This window comes from Anomalospiza imberbis, chromosome Z (assembly GCF_031753505.1).
Source record: "Anomalospiza imberbis isolate Cuckoo-Finch-1a 21T00152 chromosome Z, ASM3175350v1, whole genome shotgun sequence".
NCBI classification, from domain to species: domain Eukaryota; kingdom Metazoa; phylum Chordata; class Aves; order Passeriformes; family Viduidae; genus Anomalospiza; species Anomalospiza imberbis.
This window is the reverse complement of record NC_089721.1, coordinates 22,488,219-22,500,842: the sequence shown is the minus strand read 5'-3', so window position 1 is coordinate 22,500,842 and position 12,624 is coordinate 22,488,219. Positions and strand designations below refer to the sequence as shown.

General features: G+C 34.2%; 1 protein-coding gene across 4 annotated transcripts in view; it reads right to left on the bottom strand.

Annotated features, from left to right (window-relative positions):
• The window catches only part of AP3B1 (adaptor related protein complex 3 subunit beta 1), a 154,190-nt gene that overhangs the window by 66,491 nt on the left and 75,075 nt on the right, over nucleotides 1-12,624 (bottom strand). For all 4 annotated transcript variants that reach the window (XR_010994344.1, XM_068176113.1, XM_068176110.1 and 1 more), the window contains exons 15-17: nucleotides 7,553-7,729; nucleotides 2,031-2,217; nucleotides 969-1,099 (exon numbers count right to left, since the gene is read on the bottom strand). Coding sequence is in view for 3 of the 4 variants with exons in the window: in XM_068176113.1 (XP_068032214.1) it covers nucleotides 969-1,099; nucleotides 2,031-2,217; nucleotides 7,553-7,729 (495 nt within the window). In the remaining variant the exon portion in view is untranslated. The remainder of the gene's footprint in view (nucleotides 1-968; nucleotides 1,100-2,030; nucleotides 2,218-7,552; nucleotides 7,730-12,624) is intronic.

The window sequence follows — 12,624 nt, the reverse complement described above, 5'->3', positions numbered from 1 at the left end:
TGGACGAAAGCACCTTTATACATTCTTTCATGCCAACCCTGTCATTTATAATCCTCTGTTTGAGCTGATTATCTAATTTTTTTCCCATAAAAGCTTTCAGAAGTTTTTACACAAGTATCACTTCTCCTGAAATGTGTATAAGAAGGTTGACACATTACAGTATTAAGGAGAAACACTTTTTCTACCAGATTGCTGTCCACTGGCTTCTCTAAGTCTGATCTATTTTTTAAATGTTCTTGCTCTTTCTGTGTGTAACATCTCATAAGCAAATTAATTCATCTATGATTTACTGAGGAAGTTGGCTTATTACCGGGGCTGCATGCTTTTCTGTGTTTATCGGTTATAATGCCATGCCTCCAGGAGCACTATCGGCACACTATATACCGATATATTTATATTTCAGCTGCTGTTCAACAGCTTTCACTGGCATTCCAGTAGGACTCTGGTACCCAACACATAAATCACAATTCTGGTACCAAAATATGACTTTCCCTCAGAGTTTACACTACAGTAACAAAAAGCTATTGCTAGGAGATGACGAGTCCAATGTGTCAACACATGACTAGTGCACTAATAGAAATATAGATATTTTCCTATCATAAACTTTCCTAAACCGCTCCAGATTATCTGAAATGTAAACCCTCATCTCTTCCAAACTTGACACTTCAGAACATACATAATCTAATCATCTGAAGCTGCTTTTTGTTGTTTGTATTATGTTTTTCCTTTTTTTTTTTTTATTTTCTTTTTAGCCTTGAATTTAGTTTATCCACTTTTGTCATTGAAAAGAACTAGCATTAAGCAAGTTTTCAGGTGCTTGATTTCTAAGATAAAAAAAGCAAGAGGGACATTCCCATGCATCAGTGGCTTTCAATACAGCCACAGTATTTAAATACTTGCAGTTTTGGGCTAATACTCTCTATTGACGAGTGCCTTCAGCAAAGTTACTTTCAGTGATGCTGACATACCGACTCGGCCACGTCGACATTTCGGACAGAGGGGTCAGGTGCCACCTCTGGCCAGTTGGATAGCTCCAGGTACCCAGTGGCTCGGCTGTTCAATGTGTGAGACAAGGTGCCAAGCTGGAAATGATCCCGATCTATTAAAAAGGCAGGGGGAGGGAAGAAATACACAAACACTGTGAGCTCTACCACAAGGAGCAATCTTAATCAGGGCTAAAGGTAATTGCCATTGTATTACCTCAAATGTCATGGAATAAATATAAACTAGGAAGCTCTTCATAGGTCAAAAAACTGATTTCAGTCCATAGATTACAATAATCTCCCCCATAATGGTCAATAAAAAAGCTAATCAGTCAGTGTGTTTAGAGGTGTTGCTCTGAAATGTAGCTTCTCTAAAAATTACTTTACTGTGAATATTAAGAATGACAGCACAGTTAAACAATCCATATACATGTCTTGGCACAAACACATCCAGAATTTTAATAGTTTTTCTTCAAAATGGAGCTCCTTTTAAAGCTTCAAAACTAGACCTAATTAAGTATGAATACAAAAATACTAATTGTCACAATAACAGAGTATTTTTAATTTAGATAGCCTGATAATCTTTTAATTTGAGCAGACAATGAATCTTACTTGTAAAACAACAGGCAAAATGCAGAGGGAAAATTATGATTTTGGAAAAAAATATCTACAGAGATTCAATTTATTTCAAATTCATATAACATTTGCAATATTCACATTAACAATCTTCTAATAAAGTCCATATAAAATCCTAGAGCTATTTTCCTAAACTGAAGAACAGTTTTCCTCAAAAAACATACCTTCTGTTATTTAAATAAAATTTAAAATCCACATGAATAGAAGTGGATCAGTTTGCCAAGGTTTATCACTAGAGAAATGTACTGTGCACCTTTGCTTGCTGAAAAGCAAGTAAGCAGACCGAGCATCCTTGCATATTAATCTCTTCTATTTGCTAAGTGACACAATTTGTGAGAGTATTTGAAATAGAATAATCTGCCACATTCCTTTACACAATGAACATTTACCAAATGATTTTGGCAGTTATACCTTTAAAAGGAGACTCAAGCAATGGGGCAGGTTTCTGTGCCAGAAATATTTTTTTGGCATATTTGCTTAAAGCTCCACTCTTCTCATTCGGAACAATAAGCTGCCTAATAAATCTTGTACGGTCTCTGATGTCGTAGCTTTGATCATACTTGCTGAGATTTAATACATACTGGGTAAGCAATTTTGTCTGTGGAAAAAAACAGGACAAGAACAGAATACAAGTTATTTATGATTATTGATAACTCTGGATAAACATATTTAAAGAGGTAATAAAAATGAATGGTTATGTCAAACAAATGTTGCTCCACAGGGAATATGCATTTCTAAAGCTGCAAATGGAATTCTGCAGCCAAAGCACATGTCCTCTTCTGTATTGGGGAGGTGAATGCTGAGTACTGAGAAGCAGCCATGTGCTAGATTATTAAACTGCTGAAGTGGAAAGAAAGGCATCATTAAAAAAATAATCATATATGGCAAACCCGCTGAAGGGTCTACGTGAGTATAATGAATGTGGAAATACAACTAAAAACATGGCACTCAAAACTTAATCGGAAAAATATGCAGGACATCAAAACATCAGAGGGTATTAGGGGGCTGGCAAACTGCTTCTGCTGAGGTGTGTTTTATGAAGAGATACTGTCCCTGGCATAAGCAGTGTCTGCACTCTGACTGCACTCAGTTACTTTATCCTGAATTATGACCCATTAAAGCAGACACATGAATCACTGAACTGGATTACTGCAAATTATTTGCAGTGCATTTAGCTGTTACTTTTTCATAAAAGCAAGCTGCTGATGCCCTCTAAAAACCAGGATAAAAGACTTCTTCCATTTTTTTCTTGAAGCTTAAAGCCTTCAGTAATATCAGTCATTTATTTATTTATGTAAGAGAGCAACTTATACTATCACAGGTTTTTACAGCATAATAACAACTTCCTAATTTGATGTTTGAGATATTGACATGTCTTAAATAATTTTAATAATTCAGGTATTTTTTTAAGCTAAGAAAATAATATAAGAAAAGAAGGAGACATAGAAAATAGAAATAATGTAGTGTAACAAGAACAGTGTTAAATAGACTGGAATCCACTAGATACATTTGAAACATATACACCACTTCCTTTATATACAACCAAACAGGAAAAAGAGCAGAAATTATATACCATCCTAAGGAAGTAAATTTTGGTACTTCCGCTCAGAACAGATGCATAACACAGGGTTAAAAATGTATCATCATGAGAGATTTATCTGCCTTATACAAAGAAACAACCTTGCATATATATATTGTTTATCGTGCTATTGCTACGACAATAACACATTTTCAATCATGTGAGCAGAAAAATATGTCCAAAGAATCAGTCAATTTTTGTATACGCCATTTGCTAAAAAGAAGTTCAGATTAATAATTTCCAACTTGAGGATGCAAGTTGATGTTTTTTTCTGGAGATATAAAAATGCTTTTTCAGAATAATGATTAACTCCTTTAAGTGAGATACATAGTAAAGAGAAAATTATTCTAATTTAAACCTCATCAGTGCAACATATGCAAACATTTCAAAAATAACCTATGGTACCAAACATTGGAAGAATTTAGTCATTATACATTAGAATAATATAACAGCATAGTTTTTAAAAAACTGTCAATGAAATACTGTTTATTTTTTCTCTCCTATACCCAAGAATGGCTCTGTGAAAAGGTTTTTTTCCTTCCTTGATCTACTGTCTTAGTTCTGGGAAAGGCAAAACTTTACCATATGTATTTCACAGTTTATTGGCAGCTAATTCTGTATGAGGGTATAAAATTTTAAACAACTGCATCAGACTGAGCCTACATAATCTGCACTCATGCAGGACTTACACTGTTCAATCTAAATGGAATTGGAAGGGAGGGTTCCCAGGTAGCATGCATTAAACTAAATGAGGGATACCTCCTGCAGCCTTTGCCATTACTTCTCCAATGTAAAACTAGACAAGACTCCTTGCTGTCATGGCAGGAAACTCAGGAGAATGGATCATAAAACACAATGATCTTAACCTGTGAATTGCTATAGGGATGGGAAAAGTTGAAGGCCTTGTCACAGTGGGCATTTTTTAAGTGAGTGTTGATGGAATTACAAAAAGACAAATTAGATAAAAAGTTGATCCTGAAAGACTGCATTTCCTTTAATGGAATAATTTTCTCCATGACCCTCTCCCTTTTCCTCCTCCCTGTTCTGTCCCCTAAAATATCATTTTCATATTGTTCAATACAGATAAATACACAACAAACTTATATGTAAGAATGTTCTGTGTCTGCAAGAAGTCTCTTCACAATTATCATATACACTGTAATTTTCATGGAAACCATTAGGAAACATAGTTTTAAAAATTTTTCATATGGTAAAGCAATCAAACAAGCAGGAAACTTTTTCTACATGGAGGTAGCTGATAGAAACAATTATTTTGAATTAAAAACAAAAAATAAACTAATGAATGCTCTTAGGTTTTTCCAACAAAGGAGTTTTCAAAAGAAGGTAAAAATCATTTCAGCAAGCACATTGATTTGGTGAAACATACAGATTCTACACACCATGACTGCTTCATAGAATAGTGACAAAGTATTCTGATCTGTGATTTAATACACTTATTATCACATGTCAGTATTTCCTGATATCTGGACATGAACATTATACAGGCAGAATATAATTTCTTTTATCCTCATACTGCTGGAACCTATTATTATGTTTTGTACACTTTGTTTTGGCTAGAAAGGTTAGGTTTAGGTGTTTCTAGAATTCAATCATCCTCCAGCAATATTTCTGGAATTTCCTAGTGATAATAATTATATTTAAGGATTTAATGCCTATCCTATATTAGCAGCAGCTAATTTTTTGGTAGATCCCCACTTGAAAATTTTATGATACAGGTTTTACCAACAGATGAGGCTCTACAATGAGAGAGAAGCAGTTATTTATCCACTCCTAGATATCATTAGCTTCCAGTAACTTGATTCTTTAGACACACAAGATAAGGTTATTGTACTAAACCATGATTGACATATCTATTTACACCCTACAACTTCTTGGGACTTTTTCTGGTGGGAGTCCTACTACTTTAGACAACAGAAACCCCTTTATTCTTTCTGCTACATGTAAGGAACATCTTAGGCAACTATATGACATACTTCTCCTATATGAGCTATCTAGCACACTCAAGGTTTTATGACCCTAAGTGTTGAAAAAACAAAGCAATTTTACCAAAAAATACAGACAAGCAGAGGGAAGCCTGTTTTTATTATATACCTATCCAGATATAACTGAACCTGAAACTTCCTTAAATTATAAGGAAGCTTTTGAAAGTCCATGTGGTGATTTCAGGATTTAAAGTATACTTTAAGTTTTTATAAGAAATCTTGTTAAAAATCATTCCTGTGAATGTGTTCACCGTTTCACCACATAATTCAGGAAACTACAAGCAAATAAAATAATATATTTAGACAAAATGAGTAAAACAAGCAAGTCTTATTTACTCTACAACTTTATGCTTTTCTCCAAACAAGTCTTAACAGATGAGTTCAACCTGCCTTTCCCTCACCTGGTATGAAAGAGCTCTTTTCTTCTACTCGGTCAGTATTGAGTGTCTCTTTGCCATTCTACCACCCCTTTTCAATAACGTGAAATTTTATCTTTGATGTTTTCACAACTCCATTAACTTTGGATGAAAATGATGAATTATTAATTAAATTACTATGTCATAGGATATGATATGGAGACAGAAAACATGGGACTGAGGAGAGGTGGACAGACTGACAACTGGGCAATCAAGTCTACAAGATTTGACATAAAATTTTAAAAATGAAACTGAAAAATGGCTGGACTTTTTAGGAAGTGAAGTAATTCCAGGAAGTAATTTTACTAACGAGTAGAGGTGAGTTACTCCTGGAAATAATCATGTAGTATAGGAAAGTTTTGCCAGCCTCTAATGGGAAACCCATGGAATCCTAGTCTGAAAGGAGCTTTGAATCAAGCCAAGTCACCAAACTTACACTATTTGAATTTTTTTGTGAATACCTTGACCACTTGAGATAATAATTAATTTTTCCACAACCTAAAACTACAAGAGGAAAACGCCCTTTGATGAAATTCATCATTTAGTAGGCATATCAGAGACAGGTCCTTCTGCTTTATCATCATTACCATGTTTGAATAAAGGGTTATGCAGCACTTATAATGATGACTTAAAATGTATTAAGATGTGAAATAGGAAAAAATGCATCACAGAAATCATCATCTCCTTGTATGCAACAGATTTTTGACCAATTACGGTGTGGAAGAATCTATGTGCAAAATACAAAAACTATATGGAAAATTAGTAAATATAATGGGCTAAAAGAAGACAAGTTAGATAGTCAACCCAATTTTTTTCTTATCTCAGTCAGCATTTTCTTTAAGATGAGCACTACTAGAGAGAAGTCACCTTTTATTAATGCCCCACTTTAGCCTGTATAAGCAAAGCATTCACTACTATCTGAATGCAGATGGCAAGACAGTTAATCTCCCACATGCCCTACAAAATAAAGCCTAAGACAGACCACATCTGTAGTTGCATACAAGAAGACATCACAGTTGCAGAGGTGCAAGATCCTCTGCTGTGCAAACTGTTTTAAAACAAATAGGTCTAGCAGCCCAGGAAAGTATATATATCAGATAATGTATTTCTTCTACATTTGGAAAAAAATCTTTGATTTAACAATCTTTTACAGCAATAACTGGATTTCCAGTGAAAAATTAGTGTAAAAATGTTACATTTCATAGTCAGTGATGGGATTCACAGTGCTGTCACTTAGAAGAGTGAGGCACCTGGCACCTTTCTCAGCCATTGTTTCCAGCTGCTTGGAGATCTAGGTTCACGTCTTTGTGTTATCTGACATTTTTAGATTATTTTTACTACTAGAGATATTAAAACTCAGCCCAAGGTGAAAGGAAATAGGAAAAATTGAATCAAACCAACCAAGCAACTAAATAAAACAAAAAAAAAAAAAAAAAAAAAGAGAAACCAGTTACTATCTTTAAAACAAGTACTGTTGGAAAGACAAAACAAGGCCTATTACTGGTATCTCCTTTTAGATATACTGAACAAAAAAGTGAGAAGCTTTTTGTTCAAAATGACAGCATTTTCTTGAAAGCTCTGATTTTGGTTTGGGAAAACATTAAATCACACCAGCAAAATCTTCTACCTGGTATTACTAACACAATTTACAGATCTTCTCTATTAATATGAAGTAAAAATTTCACAATTTCCTAAAGACACATACAAAAAAGTTTATCTCATCACTACATTCACATTTATGATCCAGCATACACTTAAAGACTCATGGTTAGATTTAGTCTGTTATATTTCTTGAACACATATGTCCAGCTTTTCTTCACAGAATAATATGGACTAAGTTTGGTTACTTATATAGTAGAAATCATTACTGATCTATACAGACTGTACAAAGCCTGCGATGACTCTAAATGCATACAATACTGAGTTTAGGCTTACCTGCTTTGAATTTGTTAAGTAGAGTTTTGCACCCAAATTTAAGATCTGCAACTTTACAAGGTCATCTTCATTCGTGAAGCTCTTGGCTGTCTTCCTCAGAACATCAGGTGCAATCTTTGGAACCCGTTCACAGTACTCACCAATGAGCCAGAGGATGCTGGCTCTGGCTACTGGAACCTGAGAAAACATTGAGCATGCTAAGTTAACAGAGTGACAAAGACTACTTGCATACTTGTATATGTCTTTGTTCAATAACAAGTTAAACAAAATACTATTTAAAGATAATTGCCATACAAGTTTTGCAGTGTCAAATTAAATACAGCCACTGTGGAAGACTGAATATTCATACAAATGTAAGGTACTGATTCTGACACAAAACTCATGCCTTACAGGTTTATGATAAGAGGCACACAGAAGTGACACGTTGATGTTCACAGTACAAGCTGATGAGATCTCGGAACACAGTCCAAGCCTTCAAGATGTGGTTGTGAATTCCTGCCACCAGGTTGTGGTAAACACCATATGTAAACAAAACAGAGCTTTTTTCTTTTTTTTCTTTTTTTTTTTTACTGTATTCATACAGAAATGGTTTCCAATAATACAGCCTTCTCAAATCCTGCCTATCTAGTTTAGAAGCATATGGATGTCTTTATTTCTAGCTCTCCTTCATTTTTATTCAGAATTTTATGACAATAAAATTTGTATTTTTGCAAACGTCCAAGACCAGTTGAAATCAGAATACTGGAGAGATAGAAGTTCAGAATTGCAATTCACAATTTCTGAATGGGATCTACCATCTTAACTGAAACACTTTGACCAAAATGTTCACACAGGCCTTACCATTTTGGAGCTGCTCAACAGTATCACTGAAATAACTGGCAAGTAGCAGCTTTTAGATGAACTCCCAGTTTATGATGCTGAGTTCAGAAACACAACAATGCCAAAAACAGAGGGAAGGTGAAATGGAAAAGCACAGAAGGGAACAGAAGCTCATGCTCCACGCAGCTTAGACAGAAGCAGTTAAAATTTAAATGAAATAATATACACATACTCTTGTAAAAGGTGATCTAGCCTACAGTACCTGGTGGTCAAGTTAAAAATTGCATCTGTGTTACATATATCCCTTAAAAACATTTTTCTCCTTCCTTGAGCAGAAGGAAGAAAGAATGCAATAAGAAAGTTCCAAAGCACGTCTTGTATAGTGTCTACCGACTGTGGTGCTCTAACATTCTCTACAGACTCTTCTTGTTCAGCAAATGTTGAAATGTCAGGGGAAAAGAATAACTGTTGTAGTCTATCAAAAACTGACTGTAATTCAGAAAAAAGAAAAGTTTCCACAGCAATTTCACCTAATTTTATTGCTTTCTCTGAAAGGATCAGAAAAACTCATACTAACATTTTTCATTAGTCCTTATACTACACAGTAATCTTTATTAATAAGCTTACAATGGCAGGGTGAGTTTTGCCTTGGGTAAGATTCACAGGATCTAAATGCTTTAGAAATGCAGCATTGTGGTTGTCAAAGTATTAATTCTTAGTAACTTTTATATACGCTTTAATTGCTTTTCCAGCATGTCTCTCATTGATATATGAATATCTATTTCTCAGAATTACAATGGGAACCTAATATTAAGTATCTTACTTAGTAATCTCGTAACATTTGAAAGTACTATTTTATGAAAGTATATTCTAAAAGGGCAAAATGGCCTACCAAGCCTACTAAAGAAATTCACAAGAATGTTCATAAGAATTTCTAATGATCAAATGTGCTCCAAAAGGTTTGGAAACAACTCTGAATAAAGTCAACTTGACAATATTTGCTTCTGTACTTGAAAATATAAACAGGCATGTCATGGGGAAAACAGAGGACTGCCTCCACTGAAAGAAAAAACACATCATGGATAAACAGAATATAGAGTCCAAGAACAACAACAAGATGTCCTATAAGAGCTAAAGGCCGATTCTGATTATGGGGAAGAAATTTAAGACAGAGGTAATATAATATGTTGAGAGTGGTATAACATAGATTTAACATATATAGATATATTTAAATGCAGATCAAGATACAGATGAATTCTTTAATGTGAGTGGTCAAAAAATTAAATAGCCTTAGAATTCACAGTATAAGAGAGACAAACAAGCTACTGAAGAACCGCTATGTATAAAAACTTTAAACTCAGTCAGAGTATGTTCATCTGCAAAATGGTAAGACTGATGCCATTACTGTGCACTGATTTCAAAAGGGAAAGAGGTTATTTCTAATGTTCCAAAGGTTACACTGCATTAAGACCTCACACCCAATCTATTATTTTAAATTGGGCTAAAGAATAGTAATTGAGTGGTACATTAGATTTTCCAGTATTGGAGCAGCTCAAGTTGCCTACTGTACAGATAGATACCTCTAAATAAGAATATATAGGCAACTTCAAATTTCAGTTATGCTAGATTTATTTTTCTAAAATATTTCATTACAGACTTGTTAAAATACTAAAATTCTACAAGAGATCACCAAGTACCATAGTTTGGGCAGCAGCCTATCAGAAACATTCTTTTTCATATTATTGTCTTTTTCTAAAGCAAACATAGCTCACAGAGCAGACCAATTTCAGTAATAGCATTAATAATGACATGCAAGTATCATTCTTGCACTTTTCCTAGTCAAGCCCACAACTACACTTTAAAATCACAATGAAATGTATTTAAATATATTTAAATAGTGTGCATTTAAGCACAGTGTTTTACTCTTCAAGTATTTTTCCTAGTTTGTAAAATAAAATTATTAGAGTAATAAACTAGTTTTACAATGCTAAATAATTAGACTAAACAAAGCCTCATTTGAAAAACAGTGACAATGGAAGACAGAAATTACTTGTGAGAATCTGCCTTTTAACCAGATGGTTAGCTTACTATGTAAATACTGCACATATATTAAACACAATTTTGTGCCACAAGAATCAATACCAATTAGAGACTTTTTGAATCAAAACCTGAGCAGAAGCCATTTTAATGAAAAGTCTATGTTGAACTGATGAACCCAATGTTTCTGTGTCACTGGATTCATTTGAGGTCAAAAATCACACAATATTTTCAGACTTCTTTTTCCCTGTTTTAGTCTTCCAGTTCTCAACCATGTAATATCAAGTGCATGATCCTACAGCTGTTGTTTCCAGGGCACTCAAAACAGCAAACAAGAAATGAAGCCCCTTCTAGAGGTTCACTGCCTTTTACAGTATAGCTTAAGTAGGGACCTTGAATTGACAAAAATGCAGGAAATAATACTTTCATTATTCAGCCCTGCTCTGCATTGTGGTCAAAGGCAAACAGGTCTGTAAATTACTTTGCTAGATGTTTTATTCCATATGGCCCGAGCAAGTGGTTAAGTGCACTTTTTAAGCCTTTAGTACCAGGAGGCAGTTTCTATTGCCATTTCAACCCATTACCTGTCTCAAGGAAAATAAATAAATGGTTACAAAAGAAAAACAAAAAACCAGACAGACACTCCCCTCAAACCAAGACTCTGGTTACTTACAACAATTACAGAAAGATACCATAAAGACTTTACAGATTGCTCTAAGCAGCACAATTGAAAAACTATTGAAAAGTAGTTCAGCTCTCAATATATTCACACAAAACACAAGAGTAAAGTACAACTTAAAATCACCAGTTCTGGTTATTCACATCTGTCACAAAATGAGAGATACTCAAATTGCAAATGAGGTGGAATTTTCTGCATCCAGGAGAAAATCTGCATAGCTAACAATTTTTGAAAATTTTACTTGGAATCAGGAATGGAAAGAGGGATAAAGTTGATTTGAAATGTCAGACTGACAGCAAGGAGAAAAGATACATAGGAAAGAATAGGAGCAAAAGAGAAGTATTTGTTTTTTGTTTTCAAATGGTAGACCTTCAAGACTCCTTTGTTTTTTGAACCTCTATATATAAAATTCCTTTAAACCAGAATTTTTACTGGTGACTGCACCTCTTATACAATTTTTTTAAAACTTGTGTTTTATTCAAGCAGAATATTTACTTCAAGTTCAGTGTCTCTGGACACAATGTCCCAGAGGCCACATATTCCTCTCAAATTCTAAAAAAACCCATAAATATCAGAGTCAGTAAAAAAAAAATTGTCAAATTATGAGAATTGTATGTTAAATCATTGCTAATACAAAAGTTTAAAAATCACTTATTAAAGTAAGAAGGTAAAAGAATGTGGCTAGAATCTGAAGCTTGCAGAACTGAAATACATACAAAGATATGGATGTTACAGTTTGTGATACTTTCCCAACGCTGCAAGAAAGGAGAACTAAATTAAAGAAAGCAAGCTGCCTGTTCTGTGAAGCCATATTAGAAATAGAACTATGAGCAGTATTTATGTAAGACTAAGAAGTCAAGTTTGTTATCTGTGGAGGAATGGAGAGAGCAGTTGAGTCCACTCCTCTTGTAATAAGAATCCCAATCCAAACGAGTAAATAATAACACCTAATTGCATCCATAAGTGACTTGATTTTCCTCGCATATTAAGCTCTTAAGAATTACACATCACTATCTTAATTTTGCTTAATAATGTAATTATTTTACATTTGGAATGCCTTATCCAATCAAGAATATTCCTCCTCATCTCTAGATCAGAAAACCCTTCAGACTTGTTTCATATTCTTGCTCATATTCTGGAAGGAACTAGGAATAAGCCTGTAATGAAAAACAAGATTGTAAGAATTCACCAGCTACCAAAAGAAAAAAATCTGCCCTAGTAGTAAGTCTACTAAGTAAGAGAAAAGTCACTCTGGAAGTTAAGATTCCCATCACCCAGATAGCAGTCCTTACTGGATACAATGTACCATAATAAATAATTTTTCTAAAAAGTGAAAGGCAGAAACAAATTTGGAGACTACTAGCCTTGGAACATCAAGAAGAGGATGCAAAAACATATTTTATGCATACTGATGGACTCCCAAGGTATTTCTAAGGAAAACTACATCTTGGAATCATGGCCGTTTTCAGAGAGTTGTAGAGTTGTTAAGTTGGTGTTCTGCACAAGTCAAAAGGCAGGCAAAACCAGGAAAGTGAGA